The sequence below is a fragment of the Phaenicophaeus curvirostris genome, chromosome W, assembly GCF_032191515.1.
Source record: "Phaenicophaeus curvirostris isolate KB17595 chromosome W, BPBGC_Pcur_1.0, whole genome shotgun sequence".
NCBI classification, from domain to species: Eukaryota; Metazoa; Chordata; class Aves; order Cuculiformes; family Cuculidae; genus Phaenicophaeus; species Phaenicophaeus curvirostris.
The window spans coordinates 63,566-89,213 of record NC_091430.1 but is presented as its reverse complement, the minus strand read 5'-3'; the positions used below and the strand labels follow the sequence as shown (position 1 = coordinate 89,213).

General features: G+C 52.1%; 1 protein-coding gene across 1 annotated transcript in view; it reads left to right on the top strand.

The window, feature by feature from the left end:
• LOC138732924 (netrin receptor DCC-like) overlaps positions 1 to 25,648 on the top strand; it is a 49,031-nt gene that overhangs the window by 14,287 nt on the left and 9,096 nt on the right. The window contains 15 exon segments of the mRNA XM_069879705.1: positions 3,480 to 3,634; positions 5,795 to 5,915; positions 7,075 to 7,231; positions 8,963 to 9,117; positions 9,927 to 10,075; positions 10,353 to 10,491; positions 12,934 to 12,983; positions 13,439 to 13,580; positions 15,088 to 15,198; positions 16,878 to 17,072; positions 18,127 to 18,222; positions 20,930 to 21,168; positions 23,172 to 23,310; positions 23,720 to 23,827; positions 24,674 to 24,868. Of these exon segments, the coding sequence (XP_069735806.1) occupies positions 3,480 to 3,634; positions 5,795 to 5,915; positions 7,075 to 7,231; positions 8,963 to 9,117; positions 9,927 to 10,075; positions 10,353 to 10,491; positions 12,934 to 12,983; positions 13,439 to 13,580; positions 15,088 to 15,198; positions 16,878 to 17,072; positions 18,127 to 18,222; positions 20,930 to 21,168; positions 23,172 to 23,310; positions 23,720 to 23,827; positions 24,674 to 24,868 (2,151 nt within the window).

Here is a 25,648-nt window from a genome sequence, read left to right as displayed (position 1 = left end):
AGAGATAAGAGATAAGAGATAAGAGATAAGAGAGATGAGAGATGATAAGAGATAAGAGATAAGAGATAAGAGATAAGAGATAAGAGATAAGAGATAAGAGAGATGAGAGATGAGAGATGAGAGATAAGAGAGATGAGAGATGAGAGATGATAAGAGATAAGAGACATGAGAGATGAGAGATGAAAGATGAGAGATGAGAAGAGATAAGAGATAAGAGAGATGAGAGATGAGACATGAGAGATGAGAGATGAGAGATGAGAGATGAGAGATGAGAGATGAGATAAGAGATAAGAGAGATGAGAGATGAGATAAGAGATAAGAGATAAGAGATAAGAGATAAGAGATAAGAGAGATGAGATAAGAGATAAGAGATATGAGAGATGAGATAAGAGATAAGAGATAAGAGATAAGAGATAAGAGATAAGAGATAAGAGATAAGAGATAAGAGAGATGAGAGAGATGAGAGAGATGAGAGAGATGAGATAAGAGATAAGAGATAAGAGATAAGAGATAAGAGATAAGAGAGATGAGAGAGATGAGATAAGAGATAAGAGATAAGAGATAAGAGATAAGAGATAAGAGAGATGAGAGATGATAAGAGATAAGAGATAAGAGATAAGAGATAAGAGATAAGAGTTAAGAGATAAGAGAGATAAGAGAGATGAGAGATGAGAGATGAGAGATGAGATAAGAGATAAGAGATAAGAGATAAGAGATAAGAGATAAGAGAGATGAGAGATGAGAGATGAGAGATGAGAGATAAGAGAGATGAGAGATGAGAGATGATAAGAGATAAGAGACATGAGAGATGAGAGATGAAAGATGAGAGATGAGAAGAGATAAGAGATAAGAGAGATGAGAGATGAGACATGAGAGATGAGAGATGAGAGATGAGATAAGAGATAAGAGATATGAGAGATGAGATAAGAGATAAGAGATAAGAGATAAGAGATAAGAGATAAGAGATAAGAGATAAGAGAGATATGAGATAAGAGATAAGAGATAAGAGATAAGACATAAGAGAGATGAGAGGTGAGAGGTGAGATAAGAGGTAAGAGATAAGAGATAAGAGATAAGAGATATGAGAGATGAGATAAGAGGTAAGAGATAAGAGATAAGAGATAAGAGATAAGAGATAAGAGATAAGAGATATGAGAGATGAGGCATGAGATATGAGATATGAGATATGAGAGATGAGAGATGAGAGATGAGATATATGAGAGATGAGAGATGAGATGTGAGATGATAGATAGGAGATAGGAGATAGGAGATGAGACATGAGACATGAGACATGAGATATGAGATATGAGATAAGAGGTATGAGAGATGAGATATGAGAGATAAGAGATGAGATAGGAGATATGACATAGGAGATAGGAGATACGAGATACGAGATACGAGATAGGAGATAGGAGATGAGAGATGAGAGATGAGAGATGAGATATGAGAGAAGAGATAAGAGATATGAGATACGACATGAGATGATGTATATGAGATATGAGATGTGACATGAGATGAGATATGAGATAAGAGGTATGAGAGATGAGAGATGAGATATGAGAGATGAGAGATGAGAGATGAGAGATGAGAGATGAGAGATGAGAGATGAGAGATGAGAGATGAGGTATGAGATATGAGATATGAGATATGAGACATGAGATATGAGATAAGAGATAAGAGATAAGAGATAAGAGATATGACATGAGATGATGTATATGAGATATGAGAGATGAGATGAGATATGAGATATGAGATATGAGATATGAGAGATGAGAGATGAGAGATGAGAGATGCGAGATGAGAGATGAGATTAGAGGAGATATGAGATATGATGATAGATAGGAGATAGGAAATAGGAGATAGGAGATGAGATATGAGAGATGAGAGATGAGAGATGAGAGATGAGAGAAGAGATAAGAGATATGAGATATGAGAGATGAGACATGAGATATGAGATATATGAGAGATGAGAGATGAGATATGAGATGATAGATAGGAGATAGGAGATAGGAGATGTGAGATAAGAGAGATGAGATATGAGATGTGAGATAGGAGATAGGAGATATAACATGAGATGATGTATATGAGATATGAGATGAGATGAGATATGAGGTATGGGAGATGAGATATGAGATTAGATGAGAGATGAGAGATGAGAGATGAGATATGACATAGGAGATAGGAGATAGGAGATGAGATGAGAGATGAGAGATGAGAGATGAGAGATGAGATGAGATGAGATGAGACGAGACGATAGGAGATAGGAGATAGGAGATTAGATGAGATATGAGATATGAGATATGAGATATGGGATGATAGATAGGAGATAGGAGATGGGAGATGGGAGATGAGAGATGAGACATGAGACATGAGATATGAGATATGAGAGATGAGGTATGAGAGATGAGATATGAGACATGAAAGATGAGATATGAGATAAGAGATATGAGGTATGAGACATGAGGTATGAGAGATGAGAGATGAGACATGAGAGATGAGATATGAGATGATAGATAGGAGATAGGAGATAGGAGATGAGAGATGAGAGATGAGAAATGAGATATGAGATATGAGAGATGAGATATGAGATAAGAGAAATGAGTTCCAAAGTTTCCTTCAAAGGTTCCTTCAAAGGTTCCAAAGGTTCCAAAGGTTCCAAAGGTTCCTTCAAAGGTTCCAAAGGTTCCAAAGGTCCTAAAGGTTCCAAAGGTTCCTTCAAAGGTTCCTTCAAAGGTTCCTTCAAAGGTTCCAAAGGTTCCAAAGGTTCCTTCAAAGGTTCCTTCAAAGGTTCCTTCAAAGGTTCCAAAGGTTCCAAAGGTCCTAAAGGTTCCAAAGGTTCCTTCAAAGGTTCCTTCAAAGGTTCCTTCAAAGGTTCCTTCAAAGGTTCCAAAGGTTCCAAAGGTTCCAAAGGTTCCTTCAAAGGTTCCTTCAAAGGTTCCTTCAAAGGTTCCAAAGGTTCCAAAGGTTCCAAAGGTTCCTTCAAAGGTTCCTTCAAAGGTTCCTTCAAAGGTTCCAAAGGCTCCAAAGGTTCCTTCAAAGGTCCCAAAGGTTCCTTCAAAGGTTCCAAAGGTTCCTTCAAAGGTTCCTTCAAAGGTTCCTTCAAAGGTTCCAAAGGTTCCAAAGGTTCCTTCAAAGGTTCCAAAGGTCCCTTCAAAGGTTCCTTCAAAGGTTCCAAAGGTTCCTTCAAAGGTTCCTTCAAAGGAAAAATTAACTTAACGAGCTTTTCTTCCCTCTCCTCTCGCTCCAAGACAATTAAACGCCTCTTTCCTTCTCTCGGAAGCAATTAAATCGCGGCTTTAATTAATTATCGAGCTAAAAAATGAATTAAACCCAAATTTCGAGCCTCTTATTCCGCTTCGAAGCTCAGAAACTAAGTGGATTTCGCGCTATTTTTGATGGCGTCTTCGTCTCCTCCCCCCTTAACGAGGCGATTCGCTCTCTGCGCCCTAATTAGCCGTTTCCTCGTTATCTCCCCGCAGTCCCCCCCTGGTTCCTCACCCGCCCGCGGAGCCTCTTCGCCTACGAGCGCCTGGACATCGAATTCGAGTGCGCGGTGGCCGGCAAGCCCGTCCCCACCGTGGAGTGGATCAAGAACGGAGAAGTGGTGATTCCCAGCGATTATTTCCAGATCGTGGTAATTAGCAGCCTTCATTTCTTAATTATTAACCATTTACGAGGGCGTCGACTCCATAAATGTCTTTCTCCGCCCCAAAACCCCTCGTTTGCCACCTAGAAAGAAGGGGTTTTTTGAGGAGAAAACCCATCGCAGGAGCTCCAAGGTCCATTCCAGGAGCTCCAAGGTCCCTCCAACCCCTTCCAGGAGCTCCAAGGTCCCTTCAAGGTCCCTTCCAGGAGCTCCAAGGTCCCTCCAACCCCTTCCAGGAGCTCCAAGGTCCCTTCAAGGTCCCTTCCAGGAGCTCCAAGGTGCCTCCAACCCATTCCAGGAGCTCCAAGCTCCATTCCAGGAGCTTCGAGGACCCTCCAAGGTCCATTCCAAGAGCTCCAAGGTCCCTTCCAGGAGCTCCAAGGTCCCTCCAACCCCTTCCAGGAGCTCCAAGGTCCCTTCCAGGAGCTTCAAGGGCCCTCGAAGGTCCCTTCCTGGAGCTCCAAGGTCCCTCCAACCCCTTCCAGGAGCTCCAAGGTCCCTCCAACCCCTTTCCAGGAGCTCCAAGGTCCCTTCCAGGAGCTCCAAGGACCCACTAAGGTCCATTCCAGGAGCTCCAAGGTCCCTTCCAGGAGCTCCGAGGTCCCTCCAACCCCTTCCAGGAGCTCCAAGGTCCCTTCCAGGAGCTCCAAGGTCCCTTCCAAGAGCTCCAAAGTCCCTTCAAGGCTTATTCCAGGAGCTCCAAGGTCCCTCCAACCCATTCCAGGAGCTCCAAGGTCCCTTCCAGGAGCTCCAAGTTCCCTTCCAGGAGCTCCAAGGTCCCTCTTAACCCATTCCAGGAGCTCCAAGCTCCATTCCAGGAGCTTCGAGGACCCTCCAAGGTCCATTCCAAGAGCTCCAAGGTCCCTTCCAGGAGCTCCAAGGTCCCTCCAACCCCTTCCAGGAGCTCCAAGGTCCCTTCCAGGAGCTTCAAGGGCCCTCAAAGGTCCCTTCCAGGAGCTCCAAGGACCCACTAAGGTCCATTCCAGGAGCTCCAAGGTCCCTTCCAGGAGCTCCGAGGTCCCTCCAACCCCTTCCAGGAGCTCCAAGGTCCCTTCCAGGAGCTCCAAGGTCCCTTCCAAGAGCTCCAAAGTCCCTTCAAGGCTTATTCCAGGAGCTCCAAGGTCCCTCCAACCCATTCCAGGAGCTCCAAGGTCCCTTCCAGGAGCTCCAAGGTCCCTTCCAGGAGCTCCAAGGTCCCTCCAACCCATTCCAGGAGCTCCAGGTTCCATTCCAGGAGCTCCAAGGTCCCTCTTAACCCATTCCAGGAGCTCCAAGGTCCCTTCCAGGAGCTTCGAGGGCCCTCGAAGGTCCCTTCCTGGAGCTCCAAGGTCCCTCCAACCCCTTCCAGGAGCTCCAAGGTCCCTTCCAGGAGCTCCAAGGACCCACTAAGGTCCATTCCAGGAGCTCCAAGGTCCCTTCCAGGAGCTCCGAGGTCCCTCCAACCCCTTCCAGGAGCTCCAAGGTCCCTTCCAAGAGCTCCAAAGTCCCTTCAAGGCTTATTCCAGGAGCTCCAAGGTCCCTCCAACCCATTCCAGGAGCTCCAAGGTCCCTTCCAGGAGCTCCAAGGTCCCTCCAACCCATTCCAGGAGCTCCAAGGTCCCTTCCAGGAGCTCCAAGGTCCCTTCCAGGAGCTCCAATGTGCCTCCAACCCCTTCCAGGAGCTCCAAGCTCCATTCCAGGAGCTTCGAGGACCCTCCAAGGTCCATTCCAGGAGCTCCAAGTTCCATTCCACGAGCTCCAAGGTCCCTCCGACCCCTTCCAGGAGCTCCAAGGTCCCTTCCAGGAGCTCCAAGGTCCCTCCAACCCCCTTCCAGGAGCTCCAAGGTCCCTCCAAGGTCCATTCCAGGAGCTCCAAGGTGCCTCCAAGCCATTCCAGGAGCTCCAAGGTCCCTTCCAGGTGCTCAAAGGTCTCTCCAAGGTCCATTCCAGGAGCTCCAAGGTCCATTCCAGGAGCTCCAAGGTCCCTTCCAGGAGCTCCAAGGTCCCTCCAACCCCTTTCCAGGAGCTCCAAGGTCCCTCTTAACCCATTCCAGGAGCTCCAAGCTCCATTCCAAAGCTCTTCAAGAAGGGGGTTTGACCTCTGAGGTCCCACCAAACGATGTTCTCCTAATTAATTTTCTTAATTATCTTAATTTTTTCTCCTTCCAGGGGGGCAGCAACTTGAGGATTCTGGGCTTGGTCAAGTCCGATGAAGGTTTCTACCAATGCGTCGCGGAGAACGAAGCCGGGAAGGTCCAAGCCAGCGCTCAGCTCCTCATCCCCGAGCCCGGTAATGAACTAATTAACCTAATTAACCTAATTAACCCACCCAGCCCTTCCCGCGGCTTCTTTAGAAGCATCTAAACCACCTTTGTGGACGCGTGGAGGGTGGAGATGGAGCAGATCGGAGGTTTCCTCGTGGTGGGACCTCAGGTTGAGAGGTTCTCGATGGGCTTTGAGGTCCTTCCAAGCCTCCAGAGAGAAGCTTGAAGGCTTCTAGAAGGTCTCCAGGGAGGTTTCTCCTCGCCGGGATGAGCCACCTCAACGTTCTCAGCCTCTTCGTGTCCTCCAGGAGGTTCTGCGGCCCTCGAGGTCTTCTCCGTGGGCTCCTCTGGAGCTGGTGGAGAAGCCCCGATGGAGCTGGAGAAGCTCTCGCTGTGAGGACAACGTGAGGAGGGTCAACCTGGCGAGGAGAAACCTCCGAGGAGACTTTTGAGGGCCCTTCAAGCCCCGAGAAGCTGAGGAGAAGGCCAGAAGTTGCAGGAGGAGAAGGGTTGGAAGGTCCAAGAGGGGCGAGAGCTTCCAAGGAACCTTCTCCTGGTGGAGGGGGGAGGTCCTAGACGAGGCCACCTAGAGCCGTGGTGGCTTCTCCGTCTCCTTGGAGATGTTGGATGGAGCTTGGAGCTCCATTTGAGGAGCTGGATGGACCTCAAGGTCCTTCCAAGCCAGCAGAGAGAAGCTTGAAGGCTTCTAGAAGGTCTCCAGGGAGGTTTCTCCTCGCTGGGATGAGCCACCTCAATGTTCTCAGCCTCTTCGTGTCCTCCAGGAGGACCTGGATGGACTTTGAGGTCCTTCCAAGCCTCCAGAGAGAAGCTTGAAGGCTTCTAGAAGGTCTCCAGGGAGGTTTCTCCTCGCTGGGATGAGCCACCTCAACGTTCTCAGCCTCTTGTTCTCCTCCAGGAGGACCTGGATGGACCTCGAGGTCCTTCCAAGCCCCGATCTGATGACCTTGAAGCCCTCGGAGGCTCCATCTCCTCTCAAGCTTCTTCTCGAGACCCACCTCCAAGCTCTTCTTTGACTCTCGCTTCTTCTTCTCTTCCTCCCACCCCTTTGTCTTCTCCTGCCACCCCCCTTGACCCCCTCAGAGGTCCCCTCGGTGGCTTCTCCGGCCCTTCCCACCGCTCCGAGCCCCCCGGCTTCTCTGATTGTCTCCTCTCCTTCCCCACCAGCCTCCCCCGGCTCCGGTGTCCTCCCCTCCGCCCCTCGCGACGTTGTCCCCGTCCTGGTCTCCAGCCGCTTCGTCCGCCTCTCCTGGCGTCCCCCCTCGGAGCTCCGAGGCCACCTCCAGGCCTACACGGTCTTCTTCTCCAGGGACGGCGTCAACAGGTAAGTTGGAAGACCCCGTGGACCTTCTCCCTTCCCTTTAAGCTGTCCCAGAACCTCAGGAGAACCTTCCGAGTGCTCCTCAAGCTTCACCTCGTGGGAAGCCTGGAGGTGGAAGGGACTCGGGGCCCTCTGGAGGCATCTAGACAGGTTCCTCGAGGGGTTTGAAGGACCTTGCGTGGTCCTGGTGGTGGATTCGGACCTCGGGTCCTCCAAGAACCTGAAGCGACGTGGGCTGAGGTCCTCCAAGCAGCAAAAATGAAGGAGTTGGAGGTCCTCCAAGCATCTAAAAGGAAGGAGAAGCTCCATCTTCTTCATCCCCTGGAGCCACCAGCTCAGATCTTCATCCCATGGAGCCACCAAGATGAGGTCTTGGAGAAGGTTCTGAGGTCTTGGAGAAGGTTCTGAGATCTTGGAGAAGGTTCTGAGGTCTCCGAGAAGGTTCTGAGATCTTCAAGAAGGTTCTGAGGTCCTGGAGAAGGTTCTGAGGTCCTGGAGAAGGTTCTGAGGTCCTGGAGAAGGTTCTGAGGTCCTGGAGAAGGTTCTGAGGTCTCCAAGGAGGTTCTGAGGTCCTGGAGAAGGTTCTGAGGTCTTGGAGAAGGTTCTGAGGTCTCCGAGAAGGTTCTGAGGTCTCCGAGAAGGTTCTGAGGTCTTGGAGAAGGTTCTGAGGTCTCCAAGGAGGTTCTGAGGTCCTGGAGAAGGTTCTGAGGTCTCTGAGAAGGTTCTGAGGTCCTGGAGAAGGTTCTGAGGTCTTGGAGAAGGTTCTGAGGTCTCTGAGAAGGTTCTGAGGTCCTGGAGAAGGTTCTGAGGTCTTGGAGAAGGTTCTGAGGTCTTGGAGAAGGTTCTGAGGTCTCCGAGAAGGTTCTGAGGTCTCCGAGAAGGTTCTGAGGTCTCCGAGAAGGTTCTGAGGTCCTGGAGAAGGTTCTGAGGTCTTGGAGAAGGTTCTGAGGTCTCCAAGAAGGTTCTGAGGTCTTGGAGAAGGTTCTGAGGTCTCTGAGAAGGTTCTGAGGTCCTGGAGAAGGTTCTGAGGTCTCTGAGAAGGTTCTGAGGTCCTGGAGAAGGTTCTGAGGTCTTGGAGAAGGTTCTGAGGTCCTGGAGAAGGTTCTGAGATCTTGGAGAAGGTTCTGAGGTCTTCGAGAAGGTTCTGAGGTCTCTGAGAAGGTTCTGAGGTCCTGGAGAAGGTTCTGAGGTCCTGGAGAAGGTTCTGAGGTCCTGGAGAAGGTTCTGAGGTCCTGGAGAAGGTTCTGAGGTCTTGGAGAAGGTTCTGAGGTCTCCGAGAAGGTTCTGAGGTCTCCGAGAAGGTTCTGAGGTCTCCGAGAAGGTTCTGAGGTCTTGGAGAATGTTCTGAGGTCTCCAAGAAGGTTCTGAGGTCCTGGAGAAGGTTCTGAGGTCTCCGAGAAGGTTCTGAGATCTTCAAGAAGGTTCTGAGGCCTTGGAGAAGGTTCTGAGGTCCTGGAGAAGGTTCTGAGGTCTTGGAGAATGTTCTGAGGTCTCCGAGGAGGTTCTGAGGCCTTGGAGAATGTTCTGAGGTCTCCGAGGAGGTTCTGAGGTCTCCGAGAAGGTTCTGAGGCTTCATTGAAGCCCTGAGGGCTGGAGAACCTCCCCATGAGCTCCAGAAGCTTCTCAGGAGGCTTCGGATGGAGCCTCGTATCTCAGGGGCTTCCGAGTCCACCACGAGGTGGAGCTCGAGGAGCTTCTCGAGGGTCTCAGGGGCTTCTCGGGGCTTTCTTGCAGGGAACGGGCGGTCAACACCTCGCAGGGCGGGAGCCTCCAGGTCACCGTGGGCAACCTGAGACCTCAGGAGACCTACAGCTTCCGGGTGGTGGCCTACAACGAGTGGGGCCCTGGAGAAAGCTCGCAGCCCATCAAGGTGGCCACTCAACCAGAACGTGAGTCCCGTGAGTCTTTGAGGGCCTCCCGACCCCTTCCAGGAGCTCCAAGGTCCCTCTCAACCCCTTCCAGGAGCTCCAAGGTCCCTTCAATCCCCTTCCAGGAGCTCCAAGGTCCCTTCCAGGAGCTCCAAGGTCACTCCAAGGTCCATTCTAAGACCTCCAAGGTCCCTCCCACCCCTTCCAGGAGCTCCAAGGTCCCTTCCAGGAGCTCCAAGGTCCCTCCAACCCCATTCCAGGAGGTCCAAGGTCCATTCTAAGACCTCCAAGGTCCCTCCAACCACTTCCAGGAGCTCCAAGGTCCCTTCCAGGAGCTCCAAGGTGCCTCCAAGGTCCATTCCTGGAGCTCCAAGGTCCCTTCCAGGAGCTCCAAGGTCCCTCCAAGGTCCATTCCAGGAGCTCCAAGGTCCCTCCCACCCCTTCCAGGAGCTCCAAGGTCCCTTCCAGGAGCTCCAAGGTGCCTCCAAGGTCCATTCCTGGAGCTCCAAGGTCCCTTCCAGGAGCTCCAAGGTCCCTCCAAGGTCCATTCCAGGAGCTCCAAGGTCCCTTCCAGGAGCTCCAAGGTCCCTCCAACCCCTTCCAGGAGCTCCAAGGTCCCTTCCAGGAGCTCCAAGGTCCCTCCAAGGTCCATTCCAGGAGCTCCAAGGTCCCTCCAACCCCTTCCAGGAGCTCCAAGCTCCATTCCAGGAGCTCCAAGTTCCCTTCCAGGAGCTCCAAGTTCCCTTCCAGGAGCTCCAAGGTCCCTTCCAGGAGCTCCAAGGTCCCTCCGACCCACCCCAGCCCCTGATCCTCTCGTCTTCCTCCTCCAGTTCAAGTCCCCGGCCCCGTCGAGAACCTCCGGGTGGTGTCCACCTCGCCGACCTCCCTCCAGGTCACCTGGGACCCTCCGGCTTACGTCAACGGCCCCGTCGAAGGCTACAGACTCTTCTGGAAGGAGGCGGCGACCGGCAAGGAGCAGGTGAGAAGCTCCAGGGAGGAGAAGACCTTGGGTGGTGGCATCTCGGGGGGGTTCGGAGCCCCGAGAAGACCCAACGTGAGAAGTTGGAAGGGTTCCTCGGGGGGTATTTAAGCCTCGAAGGTCCATCTGGAGCCACCTCCCACCAGAGGAGGTTCCTCCAAGCACGTCTTGGAGACCTCAAGGCTTGGAGGAGCCTCCAAGGGGTCTAGAAGAAGGTGGATTGAGTCTTCCTTCTTCTTCTTCTTCTTCTTCTTCTTCTTCTTCTTCTCTGATCCAGCACGTGGAGGTCGAGGGCTTCTCCCACCGCCTGGAGGCCCTCAAGAAGTTCACCGAGTACTCCCTGCGCCTCGTGGCCTTCAACCGCTACGGCCCCGGCGTCTCCAGCCACGAGCTCAGCGTCTCCACCTTGTCGGATGGTGAGAAGGGACCTGGGCCACGAGCTCCAAGGTCCCTCCAAGGTCCCTTCCAGGAGCTCCAAGGTCCCTCTGACCCCATTCCAGGAGCTCCAAGGCCCCTTCCAGGAGCTCTGAAGTCCCTTCAAGGTCCCTTCCAGGAGCTCCAAGGTCCCTTCCAGGAGCTCCAAGGTCCCTCCAAGGTCCCTTCCAGGAGCTCCAAGGTCCCTCCGACCCCTTCTAGGAGCTCCAAGGTCCCTCTGACCCAATCCAGGAGCTCCAAGGTCCCTCCAAGGTCCATTCCAGGAGCTCCAGGTTCCATTCCAGGAGCTCCAAGGTCCATTCCAGGAGCTCCAAGCTCCCTCCAACCCCTTCCAGGAGCTCCAAGGTCCCTCCAAGGTCCCTTCCAGGAGCTCCAAGGTCCCTTTGAACCCATTCCAGGAGCTCCAAGGTCCATTCCAGGAGCTCCAAGGTCCCTCCAACCCCATTCCAGGAGCTCCAAGGTCCCTTTCAGGAGCTCCAAGGTCCCTCCAAGGTCCATTCCAAGAGCTCCAAGGTCCTTCAAACCCATTCCAGGAGCTCCAAGGTCCCTTCCAGGAGCTCCAAGGTCCCTCTGACCCCTTCCAGCAGCTCCAAGGTCCCTTCCAGGAGCTCCAAGGTCCCTTCAAGGTCCATTCCAGGAGCTCCAAGGTCCCTCCAACCCCTTCCAGGAGCTCCAAGCTCCATTCCAGGAGCTCTGAGGTCCCTCCAAGGTCCCTTCCAGGAGCTCCAAGGTCCCTCCAACCCCATTCCAGGAGCTCCAAGGTCCCTTCCAGGAGCTCCAAGGTCCCTCCAAGCTCCATTCCGGGAGCTCCAAGGTCCCTTCAAGGTCTATTCCAGGAGCTCCAAGGTCCCTTCCAGGAGCTCCAAGGTCCCTCCAAGGTCCCTTCCAGGAGCTCCAAGGTCCCTCCAAGGTCCCTTCCAGGAGCTCCAAGGTCCCTCTGACCCCATTCCAGGAGCTCCAAGGTCCCTCCGACCCCTTCTAGGAGCTCCAAGGTCCCTCTGACCCAATCCAGGAGCTCCAAGGTCCCTCCAAGGTCCATTCCAGGAGCTCCAGGTTCCATTCCAGGAGCTCCAAGGTCCATTCCAGGAGCTCCAAGCTCCCTCCAACCCCTTCCAGGAGCTCCAAGGTCCCTCCAAGGTCCCTTCCAGGAGCTCCAAGGTCCCTCCAAGGTCCCTTCCAGGAGCTCCAAGGTCCCTTTGAACCCATTCCAGGAGCTCCAAGGTCCATTCCAGGAGCTCCAAGGTCCCTCCAACCCCATTCCAGGAGCTCCAAGGTCCCTTTCAGGAGCTCCAAGGTCCCTCCAAGGTCCATTCCAAGAGCTCCAAGGTCCTTCAAACCCATTCCAGGAGCTCCAAGGTCCCTTCCAGGAGCTCCAAGGTCCCTCTGACCCCTTCCAGCAGCTCCAAGGTCCCTTCCAGGAGCTCCAAGGTCCCTTCAAGGTCCATTCCAGGAGCTCCAAGGTCCCTCCAACCCCTTCCAGGAGCTCCAAGCTCCATTCCAGGAGCTCTGAGGTCCCTCCAAGGTCCCTTCCAGGAGCTCCAAGGTCCCTCCAACCCCATTCCAGGAGCTCCAAGGTCCCTTCCAGGAGCTCCAAGGTCCCTCCAAGCTCCATTCCCGGAGCTCCAAGGTCCCTTCAAGGTCTATTCCAGGAGCTCCAAGGTCCCTTCCAGGAGCTCCAAGGTCCCTCTGACCCCTTCCAGCAGCTCCAAGGTCCCTTCCAGGAGCTCCAAGGTCCCTTCAAGGTCCATTCCAGGAGCTCCAAGGTCCCTCCAACCCCTTCCAGGAGCTCCAAGCTCCATTCCAGGAGCTCTGAGGTCCCTCCAAGGTCCCTTCCAGGAGCTCCAAGGTCCCTCCAACCCCATTCCAGGAGCTCCAAGGTCCCTTCCAGGAGCTCCAAGGTCCCTCCAAGCTCCATTCCGGGAGCTCCAAGGTCCCTTCAAGGTCTATTCCAGGAGCTCCAAGGTCCCTTCCAGGAGCTCCAAGGTCCCTTCAAGGTCCATTCCAGGAGCTCTGAGGTCCCTCCAAGGTCCCTTCCAGGAGCTCCAAGGTCCCTTCCAGGAGCTCCAAGGTCCCTCCAAGGTCCCTTCCAGGAGCTCCAAGGTCCCTTTGAACCCATTCCAGGAGCTCCAAGGTCCCTTCCAGGAGTTCCAAGGTCCCTTCAAGGTCCATTCCAGGAGCTCTGAGGTCCCTCCAAGGTCCCTTCCAGGAGCTCCAAGGTTCCTCCAAGGTCCCTTCCAGGAGCTCCAAGGTCCCTCCAAGCCCTTCCAGGAGCTCCAAAGTCTTTCCAACCCCCCTCCACCCCCCCAAGTCCCTGATCTTTGACCCCAGGCCCACGAGCCACGTTGCCTGGACCTTCATCCACCTCGGAAGAGCCTCATCTTCTCCATCTCCTTCTTCTTCTCCTTCTTCTCCTTCTCTTCCAGTGCCCAGCGGGCCCCCCCAGAACGTCTCCTTGGAGGTGGTCAACTCCAGGGTAAGTCCAGGTGGCCCCAGCACCACCTTCTCGCCACCTTCTCCCTCGCTCCCATCATCTTCTCCACCACGGGAGGTCCCCAAGCTCGAAAGCCACACCTTGAGGTTCCACCTCGAAGCCCTCCAGCTCCTCATCTCCAACCCCCGGAGCTCCACGAGCTCCACGGGACCTCGAGGAACCTCCTCCCGTTGCTCTCCACCCACCTTGGAGGAGGCTTCAAGCCTCCAAGCCCTGAAGGACCTTCCTGAAGCTCCTTGGAAGCATCTCAACCACCTTTTGTGGACGCTTGGAAGGTCCTCCAGGTGCGGAGATGGAGACGACAGAGTCGCGGATGAAGATCTGGAGAAGAACTTGAGGGTTTGAGGCTTGGAGAAGCTCGACCTTCTCCTCCTTCCACGTCTTCGAGGTCCTGCTGGACCCCAAGACCTTGACCTTCTCCTCGTTTCTATCTCCAGAGCATCAAGGTGACCTGGTTGCCGCCTCCACCGGGAACCCAAAACGGTTTCATCACGGGCTACAAGATCCGCCACCGGAGGACAACCCGGCGCGGAGAGATGGAGACCCTGGAGCCCACCAACCTCTGGTACCTCTTCTCAGGTCAGTAGGTCCACGTCTTGAGGTCCTCAAGGGTCTTTCTGGGCTTCCTCCACGCCTGGAGATGCTGGAGGTCCCACCCGAGGCTGGTGGGAGGCGGTTCTTCTCGAAGGAACCCGGATCGAAGCTTGAGGAACCACCTCGTGGCCCTTCAAACCCTTCTCCTCGCCCCGTCCCACCCCGTCAAGGTCCAAAACTTCTTCTCCGGAGGCTCTTGCCCCTCTAGAACCTTCTCCGAGGTCTCCAGGGCACCTTCTCCTCCGGGTTGAGGAACCTCAAAGCGTCTCAAGAGGTTCCGGGGTGGGATGGGACCTGGAGATGGCTTCGAAGCTCCAATTTTTGAGTTTCTTCTTCTCCTTCTTCTTCTTCTCCTTCTCCTTTCTCTTCTTCCTCTTCCTCCTCTTCTTCTTCCTCTTCTTCTTCCTCTTCTTCTTCCTCTTCCTCCTCTTCTTCTTCTTCCTCTTCCTCCTCTTCTTCCTCCTCCTCTTCCTCCTCCTCCTCTTCCTCCTCCTCTTCCTCCTCCTCCTCTTCTTCTTCTTCCTCCTCTTCTTCCTCCTCTTCCTCTTCTTCCTCCTCTTCTTCCTCCTCTTCTTCCTCCTATTCTTCCTCCTATTCTTCCTCCTCTTCTTCCTCCTCTTCTTCCTCCTCTTCTTCCTCCTCTTCTTCCTCCTCTTCCTCTTTCTCCTCCTCTTCCTCCTCCTCTTCCTCCTCCTCTTCCTCCTCCTCTTCCTCTTCCTCCTCCTCTTCCTCTTCCTCCTCCTCTTCCTCTTCTTCCTCCTCTTCCTCTTCCTCTTTTTCCTCCTCTTCCTCATCCTCTCCCTCCTCTTCTTCCTCTTCTTCTTCTTCTTCCTCCTCTTCTTCCTCCTCCTCCTCTTCCTCTTCCTCTTCTTCCTCCTCTTCTTCTTCCTCTTTCTCCTCTTCTTCCTCCTCCTCCTCCTCCTCTTCCTCCTCCTCCTCCTCTTCTTCTTCCTCCTCTTCTTCCTCTTCCTCCTCTTCCTCCTCCTCTTCTTCTTCTTCCTCTTCTCCTTCCTCTTCTTCCTCCTCTTCTTCTTCTTCCTCCTCTTCCTCCTCCTCTTCTTCTTCTTCCTCTTCTCCTTCCTCTTTTTCCTCCTCTTCCTCCTCCTCTTCTTCTTCTTCTTCCTCTTCTTCCTCCTCTTCCTCCTCTTCCTCTTCCTCCTCTTCCTCCTCCTCTTCCATCTCCTCTTCTTCTTCTTCTTCCTCTTCCTCTTCTCCTTCCTCTTCTTCTTCTTCTTCTTCTTCCTCCTCCTCTTCTTCCTCTTCCTCTTCTTCCTCTTTTTCCTCCTCTTCCTCCTTCTCTTCTTCTTCTTCTTCCTCTTCTTCCTCCTCTTCTTCCTCTTCCTCCTCTTCTTCCTCTTCCTCCTCTTCTTCCTCTTCCTCCTCTTCCTCCTCCTCTTCCTCCTCCTTCTCTTCCTCCCCCTCTTCCTCCCCCTCTTCCTCTTCCTCCTCTTCCTCTTCCTCCTCTTCCTCCTCCTCTTCCCGGTCCCCCCAGGCCTGGAGAAAGGGACCCACTACAGCTTCCAAGTAGCCGCCATGACGGTCAACGGGACGGGCCCTTCGTCCGACTGGGTCACGGCCGAGACCCCCGAGAACGACCTCGATGGTAACCGAAAGGGCCTCCAAGCCGGGTTCCTCAGGGGCTCCGGAAGCTTCTGAGGGGCCTGGAGAGGACCAGGTGCTGGGAAGAGGTGGTTGAGCTCCATAAAGACCTAAAAATGAGGGGGTGGAGGGGGAGAGGTGGGTCTGTGGGGGCTTTCTAGAAGGTTCTAGGATGGAGGAGGCTCCATGGGGACCTTCTAGAATCATAAAATCATGGATGGAGGCTCCATGGGGACCTTCTAGAAGCTTCTCAGGCTGAAGGAGGCTCCATGGGGACCTTCCAGACTCATAGAATCATAGATGGAGGCTCCATAGGGACCTTCTAGAAGCTTCTAGGATGAAGAAGGCTCCATGGGGACCTTCTAGAAGCTTCTCAGGACGGAGGAGGCTCCATAGGGACCTTCTAGAAGCTTCTCAGGAGGAAGGAGGCTCCATGGGGACCTTCTAGACTCATAAAATCATGGATGGAGGCTCCATGGGGACCTTCTAGAAGCTTCTCAGGGTGAAGGAGGCTCCATGGGGACCTTCTAGAATCATAAAATGATAGATGGAGGCTCCATAGGGACCTTCTAGAAGCTTCTCAGGATGAAGGAGGCTCCATGGGGACCTTCTAGAAGCTTCTCAGGCTGAAGGAAGCTCCATGGGGACCTTCTAGAAGCTTCTCAGGGTGAAGGAGGCTCCATGGGGACCTTCCAGACTCATAGAATCATAGATGGAGGCTCCATAGGGACCTTCTAGAAGCTTCCAGGATGAAGGAGGCTCCAAAAAGTCCCTCTAGAACCTTCAAAGTGGAGCTGAGGAACCTCTAGGAGATGTTTCCTCAAGCTCAATCTCCATAAAAGGGGCTCCAGCTCCATCTTCTCCTCCAAAAAGTCCCTCTAGAACCTTCAAAGTGGAGCTGAGGAACCTCTAGGAGATGTTTCCTCAAGCTCAATCTCCATAAAAGAGGCTCCAGGTCCTCAAACCCTCCATTAGGTCCTTCTAGAACCTTCAAAGTGGAGCTGGGGAACCTCTAGGAGATGTTTCCTCAAGTCCAATCTTCACAGAAGGGGCTCCAGCTCCATCATGTCCTCCATAAAGTCCCTCTAGAACCTTCAAGGTGGAGCTGAGGAACCTCTAGGAGACGTTTCCTCAAGCTCAATCTCCATAAAGGGGGCTCCAGCTCCATCTTCTCCTCCATAAAGTCCCTCTAGAACCTTCAAAGTGGAGCTGAGGAACCTCTAGGAGATGTTTCCTCAAGCTCAATCTCCATAAAAGAGGCTCCAGGTCCATCTTCTCCTCCATAAAGTCCTTCTAGAACCTTCAGAGTGGAGCTGGGGAACCTCTAGGAGATGTTTCCTCAAGCTCAATCTCCATAAAAGAGGCTCCAGGTCCTCAAACCCTCCATTAGGTCCTTCTAGAACCTTCAAAGTGGAGCTGAGGAACCTCTAGGAGATGTTTCCTCAAGCTCAATCTCCATAAAAGAGGCTCCAGGTCCTCAAACCCTCCATTAGGTCCTTCTAGAACCTTCACAGTGAAGCTGAGGAACCTCTAGGAGATGTTTCCTCAAGCTCAATCTCCATAAAAGGGGCTCCAGCTCCATCTTCTCCTCCATAAAGTCCCTCTAGACCCTCCAGATTGGAGCTGAGGAACCCCTAGGAGATGTTTCCTCACCATTTTTGCTCTTCTCCTTGTCCACCTCAGAGTCCCAGGTCCCCGACCAGCCCAGCTCCCTCCACGTCCGCCCCTTGGCCACCAGCATCGTCATGACCTGGACCCCCCCCCTCAAGCCCAACGTCCTGGTCCGCGGTTACATCATCGGCTACGGGGTGGGGAGTCCCTACGCCGAGACCGTCCGGGTGGACGCCAAGCAGAGGTTCTTCTCCATCGACAACTTGGGTGAGTAGGACCTTCCCCTTCCACCTCCCGGGGCTTCCGAGGAGAAGCAACCCCCTTGCTTGGACCTTTCTTGAAGGTTCCTCGCTTCCTCCTCAACTTCTTCTGCATCTTAGACCATCCCGGGTCCCTTCATGAAGCTCTAGATGCTCCAAACCTCAGGAGATGGTGGTCTCCACCAGCTCCTCCGGCTTCAGGAGGACCTCAAGCTCCATCTCCTGGTGGCTTCGAGCTTCTCAAGATGCTCCAGAAGGACCCGGGACCTTCTCATAGTGATGGGTCCTTCAAGGTTTCATGGGTTCCTCCTGGTAGCTTCTTGAGAACTTCCATGGAAACGAGGCGATGGCTTCTCCGTGGTCCAAGATGAGAAGAAGACTCGTTAATTCATTAACTAATTGGCCCTCAGGAGGTCTCCAAGGTGACCTTGGAGCCACCAGAGCCACCAGAAGGTCCCCGTGTCCCCGTAGAAGGTCACGACTCGATGGTCCTTGAGGTCCCTTCCAGCTCCAAACCTTCTAGGAGGCCACGGGGTTGAGTGGAGGAGAAGTTCCACCTGAGGAACCTTGAGGAACCAGGCACCTGAGCTCCACGGGGATGGACCAGGTGGTCCTAGGGGGGGGTTGGATGGTCTCCAGGCCACCTGAGCTCCATGGGGATGGACTCCAGGTCTTCTCCAGGAGATCTGGATGGTCCTAGGGGGGGGTTGGATGGTCCCCAGGCCATCTGAGCTCCACAGGGATGGACTCCAGGTCCAGGAGCCACCACGACCTTCACCTCCCACCTTCATAGAAGCCTCCTGAGCTCCAGCTGGTGGCTCAGAAGCTCCGGTTGAGGTGTCCTCCACCTCTTAACTCGGACCTGGAGCTCCTCAACCCAACGTCAACGTGGAAACCACCACGAGAGGGACCTCAACGAAGGTCCTAGACCTCAACCTTGACCACGAGTGGTTCTCCTGGTGGCTTTTCTGGGTTCTTCCTGGGGTTTAGGAGGACCTTCTCCTCTTCTCCGGCCTCGATGTGGACTTTAAGGTCCTTCTCTTCACTCTTTTCTCCTCCAGAGCCAAGTTCTCACTACGTCATCTCCTTGAAGGCCTTCAACAACGCCGGAGAGGGGGTCCCGCTCTACGAAAGCGCCACCACCAGGTCCCTGACAGGTGAGTCTCGAGGTCTTCTGGGTCCCCGAGAACCTGGTGCCTCCAACCTCCCTTCCACGAGGTGGAAGGAAGAAGCTCCAGGGCCTCCAGAACCTCTTGGAGATGGTGGGATGGGGCCTTTCGCCTTCTCCACCAAGAGGTTCTAGAAGCTCTGGGGTGGTGGGACCCGAAAGAGCTCGAAGAACCTTCATGGTTCTCAAGGTTCTGAGGGTTTTCCACCCCTCACCGTGAGCTGAGGGACCTCAAGATCTTCTCAAAGCTCCACGAGCAGGTGGCTTCTCGAGGTTCTACCACGTCGGGTGGAGCTGAGGGGGGTCGAGAAGGTCGGAAGTGACCTCAAAAGCCACCCCCTGAGGGGCTTCTGGAGAGAAAGGAGCAGCTGGAGGCCCACCAGGAGGTTCTAGAAGGTCAGGGAGGTGGGACCTGAAGGGTCTTGAAGAACCATCAAGGTTCTCAAGGTTGCGAGATGAGAGTTCCCACCAACCATGAGCTTCAAACCACCTCGAGGAGCTTCAAACCACCTTGAGGAGCTTCAAAGCACCACGAGGAGCTTCAGAACCACCACGAGGAGCTTCAGAACCACCACGAGGAGCTTCAGAACCACCACGAGGAGCTTCAGAACCACCTTGAGGAGCATCAAATCACCTTGAGGAGCATCAAAAAAACCTTGAGGACCTTCAGAATCACCTCGAAGAGCTTCAGGACCACCTCGAGGAGCCTCAAACCACCTCGAGGAGCTTCAGAATCGCCTCGAAGAGCTTCAGAACCACCTCGAGGAGCCTCAGAACCACCTCGAGGAGCCTCAGAACCACCTCGAGGAGCCTCAGAACCACCTCGAGGAGCCTCAGAACCACCTCGAGGAGCCTCAGAACCACCTCGAGGAGCCTCAGAACCACCTCGAGGAGCTTCAAACCAGCTTGAGGAGCTTCAGAACCACCTCGAGGAGCCTCAGAACCACCTCGAGGAGCCTCAGAACCACCTCGAGGAGCCTCAGAACCACCTCGAGGACCTTCTTGAAGGTCCTCCTTGATTCTAGGTGGCCCCAGATCTCCTTGAGGACCTTTCTGAAGGTCCTGCAGGTCCTTTGAAGCCTACGACCTTCTCCTTGGGGGTTGCGGGGGGGTGGGGGGAGGTCTCCAAGGTGTCTTCTGCTGGTGCATTAACCCCCTTCTCTCTGTTCTCCTCCTGTTCTTCCTCCTCATCGAAACCATCAAACCTCGTCGTGCTCCTTGGTGCCTTTGACCCTCTTCTTCTCCTCCATCTTCTTCTTCTCCTCCTTCTCCATCTCCATCTACTCCATCTTCTCCTTCATCTTCTTCTTCTCCTCCATCTTCTTCTTCTTGTTCTCCTTCTCCATCTTCTCCTCCTCCTCCATCTCCATCTTCTTCTCCTCCTTCTCCATCTGCTTTTTCTTCTCCTTCTCCATCTTCTTCTTCTCCTCCTCCATCTTCTCCATCTTCTCCTCCACCTCCTCCTCCTCCTCCACCTCCTCCTCCTCCTCCACCTCCTCCTCCTCCTCCACCTTCTCCTCCTCCTCCACCTTCTCCTCCTCCTCCACCTTCTCCTCCTCCTCCATCTCCTCCTCCTCCATCTCCTCCTCCATCTCCTCCATCTTCTCCTCCTTCTCCTCCATCTCCTCCTTCTCCTCCATCCTCTTCTCCATTTTCTCCATCATCATCATCTTCTTCTCCATCTTCTTTTTCTCCTCCATCTTCTCCATCTCCTTCTTTTCCTTCTCCATCTTCTTCTTCTTTTCCATCTCCTCCTTCTTTTTCTCCATCTCCTTCTTCTCCATCTTCTCCATCTTCTTCTTCTCCATCTTCTTCTCCTCCATCTTCTTCTCCTTCTGCATCTCCTCCTCCTTCTTCTTCTCCTTCTCCATCTTCTTCTCCTTCTCCATCTTCTCCATCATCTTTTTCTTCTCCTCCATCTTCTTCTCCTCCATCTTCTTCTCCTCCATCTTCTTCTCCTCCATCTTCTTCTCCTCCATCTTCTTCTCCTCCATCTCCTCCTTCTTCTTCTCCTTCTCCATCTTCTTCTCCTCCATCTTCTTCTCCTCCATCTTCTCCATCTCCTCCATCTTCTCCATCTCCTCCATCTTCATCTTCTTCTTCTCCTCCTCCATCTCCTCCTCCATCTTCTCCATCATCTTCTTCTTCTCCTCCACCTTCTTTTCCTCCTCTTCTATCTTCTCCTCTCCATCTCCATCTTCTTCTCCTCCATCTTCTTCTCCTTCTCCATCTCCTCCTTCTCCTTCTTCGTCTTCTCCTCCTTCTCCTTCTCCATCTTCTTCTCCTTCTCCTTCTCCTTCTCCTTCTTCTCCTTCTTCTCCTTCTCCTTCTTCTCCTTCTTCTCCTTCTCCATCTCCTCCTTCTTCTCCTTCTCCATCTCCTCCTTCTTCTCCTTCTCCATCTCCTCCTTCTTCTCCTTCTCCATCTCCTCCTTCTTCTCCTTCTCCATCTCCTCCTTCTTCTCCATCTCCTCCATCTTCTTCTTCTCCATCTTCTTCTTCTCCATCTTCTCCTCCTCCTCCTTCTCCTCCTCCTCCTTCTCCTCCTCCTCCTTCTCCTCCTCCTCCTTCTCCTCCTCCTTCTCCTCCTCCTTCTCCTCCTCCTCCTTCTCCTCCTCCTTCTCCATCTCCTCCATCTCCTCCACCTCCTCCTCCATTTTTGGTTGCAATGTTCTCCCGTTGACTCGCCGCCCCCAGACCCCGTGGACCCTTTCCAAGTTGATTTGTCTCCTCTCCTTGACGCCCTCCCCACCTCGCTCCCAGACCTCTCCCCCCCCATGCTCCCCCCGGTAGGTGTCCAGGCCGTGGTCCTCGCCCACGACGCCGTCCGGGTCCTCTGGGCCGACAACTCGGCTCCCAGGAACCAGAAGAGCCCCGAGATCAGGTTCTACACCGTCCGCTGGAGAACCAGCTACTCCACCAGCGCCAAGTACAAGGTGAGCTTGGAGCTCCTGGGGGCTTGAGGAGCACCACCACCTTCTCCTCGTGGGCTCGCGATGGCCTTGGAGGAAGGTTCTTCCATGGAAAATGGTGGTTGGCGCCATAAAAGGGTGGTGGACATCAAGATATGGAGGTTTCCAGCCATAAAATGATGGTTGACATCCATAAAATGGAGGTTGACATCAAAATATGGAGGTTTCCATCCATAAAATGGAGGTTGACATCAAAATATGGAGGTTTCCATCCATAAAATGGTGGTTTCCAACCATAAAATGGTGGTTGACATCAAAAAATGGAGGTTTCCATCCATAAAATGGTGGTTTCCATCAAGATATGGAGGTTTCCATCCATAAAATGGTGGTTGACATCAAAATATGGAGGTTTCCATCCATAAAATGGTGGTTTCCATCCATAAAATGGTGGTTTCCATCCATAAAATGGAGGTTGACATCAAGATATGGAGGTTTCCATCCATAAAATGGTGGTTGACTCCATAAAATGGAGGTTGACATCCATAAAATGGTGGTTGACACCAAAATATGGAGGTTTCCATCCATAAAATGGTGGTTGACTCCATAAAATGGTGGTTTCCATCCATAAAATGGTGGTTGACTCCATAAAATGGAGGTTTCCATCCATAAAATGGAGGTTGACATCAAAATATGGAGGTTTCCATCCATAAAATGGTGGTTTCCATCCATAAAATGGTGGTTTCCATCCATAAAATGGTGGTTTCCATCCATAAAATGGTGGTTTCCATCCATAAAATGGTGGTTGACATCAAGATATGGAGGTTTCCATCCATAAAATGGTGGTTGACTCCATAAAATGGAGGTTGACATCAAGATATGGAGGTTTCCATCCATAAAATGGAGGTTGACATCAAAATATGGAGGTTTCCATCCATAAAATGGAGGTTGACATCAAGATATGGTGGTTTCCATCCATAAAATGGTGGTTGACCTCAAAAAATTGATGGTTTCCATGAACAAAATGTTGGTTTCTATCAAGAAATTGTGGGTTTCATCAACCAAATTCTGGTTTCTATCAAAAAATTGATGGTTTCCATCAACAAAATTTTGGTTTCTATCAACAAAATTCTGGTTTTCATCAAAAATTTGATGATTTCTATCAAAAAAGTCTGGGTTTTAATAAAAAAAATTATGGTTTCTATCAAAAAATTGATGGTTTCCTTCAAAGAATTGAGGTTCTTCATCAAAAAAATGGTGGTTTCCATCCAAAAATTGTGGGTTTTATCAAAAAATTGATGGTTTCCATTAAAAAATTGTGGGTTTCATCAACAACATTATGGTTTCTATCAAAAAATTGAGGTTCTTCATCAACAAAATTCTGGTTTCTATCAAAAAAATGATGGTTTCTATCAAAAAATTGTGGATTTCATCAGCAAAATTCTGGTTTCCATCCAAAAATTGATGGTTTCCATCAAAAATTTGATGGTTTCCATCAAAGAATTGAGGTTCTTCATCAAAAAATGGTGGTTTCCGTCAAAAAAATGGTGGTTTCTATTCAAAAATTGTGGGTTTAATCAAAAAAATTCTGGTTTCTATCAAAAAATTGATGGTTTCCATCAAAAATTTGAGGTTCTTCATCAAAAAAATGGTGGTGTCCATCCAAAAATTGTGGGTTTCATCAACAAAATTCTGGTTTCCATCAAAAACTTGATGGTTTCCATCCAAAAATTGTGGATTTCATCAACAAAATTATGGTTTCCATCAAAAAATTGATGGTTTCCATCCAAAAATTGTAGGTTTTATCAACAAAATTATGGTTTCTATCAAAAAATTGATGGTTTCCATCAAAAAATTGAGGTTCTTCATCAAAGAATTGAGCTTCTTCATCAAAAAATGATGGTTTCCATCCAAAAATTGATGGTTTCCATCAACAAAATTTTGGTTTCTATCAAAAAATTGTGGATTTCATCAACCAAATTCTGGTTTCTATCAAAAACTTGCTGGTTTCCATCTCCTTCTCCTCGTAGTCGGCCGACACGACTGCCCTGAGCCACACGGTGGTGGGGCTGAAGCCCAACACCATGTACGAGTTCTCCGTCATGGTCACCAAGGGCAGAAGGTCCAGCACGTGGAGCATGACGGCCCACGCCACCACTTACGAAGCAGGTAAGGGACCTTCTGGAGCTCCTCGGGACCTCCTGGAGGCCCTCAAGACCTTCTGGAGGCCCTCAAGACCTCCTGGAGGTCCTCAAGACCTTCTTAGAGACCAGCCGGGCTTGGTGGGACCCGTAAGCCACGTGTCCTCCTGAGCTTGGGAGGTCCTAACGTCTCACCTTGAGGTCTCGGAGCTGGTGGAGAAGCTCCAAATCCACCTCGAGGAGCTCCAAGAGGCATCGAGAAGGGACCTGGTGGAGCTCCGAGAACTTCTTGAGGTTCTCCAAGCTCCACGGGGTGGAAGCTCCGAGACCTGGGGGCGTGGTGGGGACGTGGGGCTGGGTTAGAAGACCCGGAAAGTCTTCTCCAAGCCAGCCGTTGCGAAGCTCTGAGCTTCTTCTTGATGGTTCCTCCTTCTCAGCTCCATCTTCTCCACCCAAGGACCTCACGGTCATCGGCCGAGAGGGGAAGCCCCGAGCGGTCACGGTCACCTGGCAACCCCCCCTAGAAGCCAACGGGAAGATCACAGGTGAGGTTCTTGGTCTTCTCCAGGGCTCCAAGACCTCAACGGGGCTCCAGAAGGTCCTTGAGGGCCTTCAAGTGGGTTCAGAGGAGGTGGAGAAGGTGGAGAAGGAGGTTTGAGGAGCAACCAAGGGGCTGGAGAAGGTGGAGAAGGAGGTTTGAGGAGCAACCAAGGGGCTGGAGAAGGAGGAGAAGGAGGTTTGAGGAGCAACCAAGGGGCTGGAGAAGGTGGAGAAGGAGGTTTGAGGAGCAACCAAGGGGCTGGAGATGGTGGAGAAGGTGGAGAAGGAGGTTTGAGGAGCAACCAAGGGGCTGGAGAAGGTGGAGAAGGTGGAGAAGGAGGTTTGAGGAGCAACCAAGGGGCTGGAGAAGGTGGAGAAGGAGGTTTGAGGAGCAACCAAGGGGCTGGAGAAGGAGGAGAAGGAGGTTTGAGGAGCAACCAAGGGGCTGGAGAAGGTGGAGAAGGTGGAGAAGGAGGTTTGAGGAGCAACCAAGGGGCTGGAGAAGGTGGAGAAGGTGGAGGAGGAGGTTTGAGGAGCAACCAAGGGGCTGGAGATGGAGGAGAAGGTGGAGAAGGAGGTTTGAGGAGCAACCAAGGGGCTGGAGAAGGTGGAGAAGGTGGAGAAGGAGGTTTGAGGAGCAACCAAGGGGCTGGAGATGGAGGAGAAGGTGGAGGAGGAGGTTTGAGGAGCAACCAAGGGGCTGGAGATGGAGGAGAAGGTGGAGAAGGAGGTTTGAGGAGCAACCAAGGGGTTGGACCTTCTGGAGAAGCAAATTTTGAGGGTTTCGTGGACTCCGTGAAGGTTCCTCCTGGCGAGGAACATCTCAAGACCTTCTCGGCGTGTCCTTCCAGCCTATCTCCTGTTCTACACGGTGGAGAAGTCCTCGCCCATCGAGGACTGGAGGCTGGAGACCATCGGGGGCGAGCGGCTGAGCCACCAGCTCCTGGACCTCCACCTGGACACCCTCTACTCCTTCCGCATCCAAGCCCGGAACTCCAAGGGGGTTGGACCTCTCTGCGAGCCCGTCACCTTCAGGACCTTGAAAGGTGAGGAACCTCATCCTGGACCTTCTAGAAGCTCAGGAGGTTCCATCAAGGTCCCAAGCCAGGTGGTCCTGGACCTTCTAGAAGCTCAGGAGGTTCCATCAAGGTCCCAAGCCACGTGGAGAACCTCATCCTGGACCTTCTAGAAGCTCATGAGGTTCCATCAAGGTCCCAATCCAGGTGGAGAACCTCCTCCTGGACGTTCTAGAACCCTTAATTGCTTAATTACTTCATTAATTAACTAATTAGAAGGTCCAGATTGAGCTTCTCCAAGCTCTGGTGGGACCTTCACGTGGACCTCGGGGGCCTGGGACCTGGTGCCTTTAATTAATGGCAATTAGGGGCTTTAATTAATGAGCTTGGGGGCTTTAATTAATGGGCCTTAGTGGCTTTAATTAAAGGGTATAGTGGCTTTAATTAATGGGACTTTGTGGCTTTAATTAATGGGACTTAGTGGCTTTAATTAAAGGGTCTTAGTGGGTTTAATTAAAGGGTCTTAGTGGCTTTAATTAATGGGATTTAGTGGGTTTAATTAATGGGATTTAGTGGGTTTAATTAAAGGGTCTTCATGGCTTTAATTAATGGGACTTAGTGGCTTTAATTAATGGGACTTTGTGGCTTTAATTAAATTTGTGGCTTTAATTAATTAATGAGTCTTGGAGGCTTCATTGCTGGGTTCTCGTGGCTTTAATTAACGAGCCCTGGTAGCTTTAATTAAGGAGCCCTGGTGGCTTTAATTAAGGAGCCGTAGTGTCCTCGTTAACCGCTAACGAGCTCTCTCTT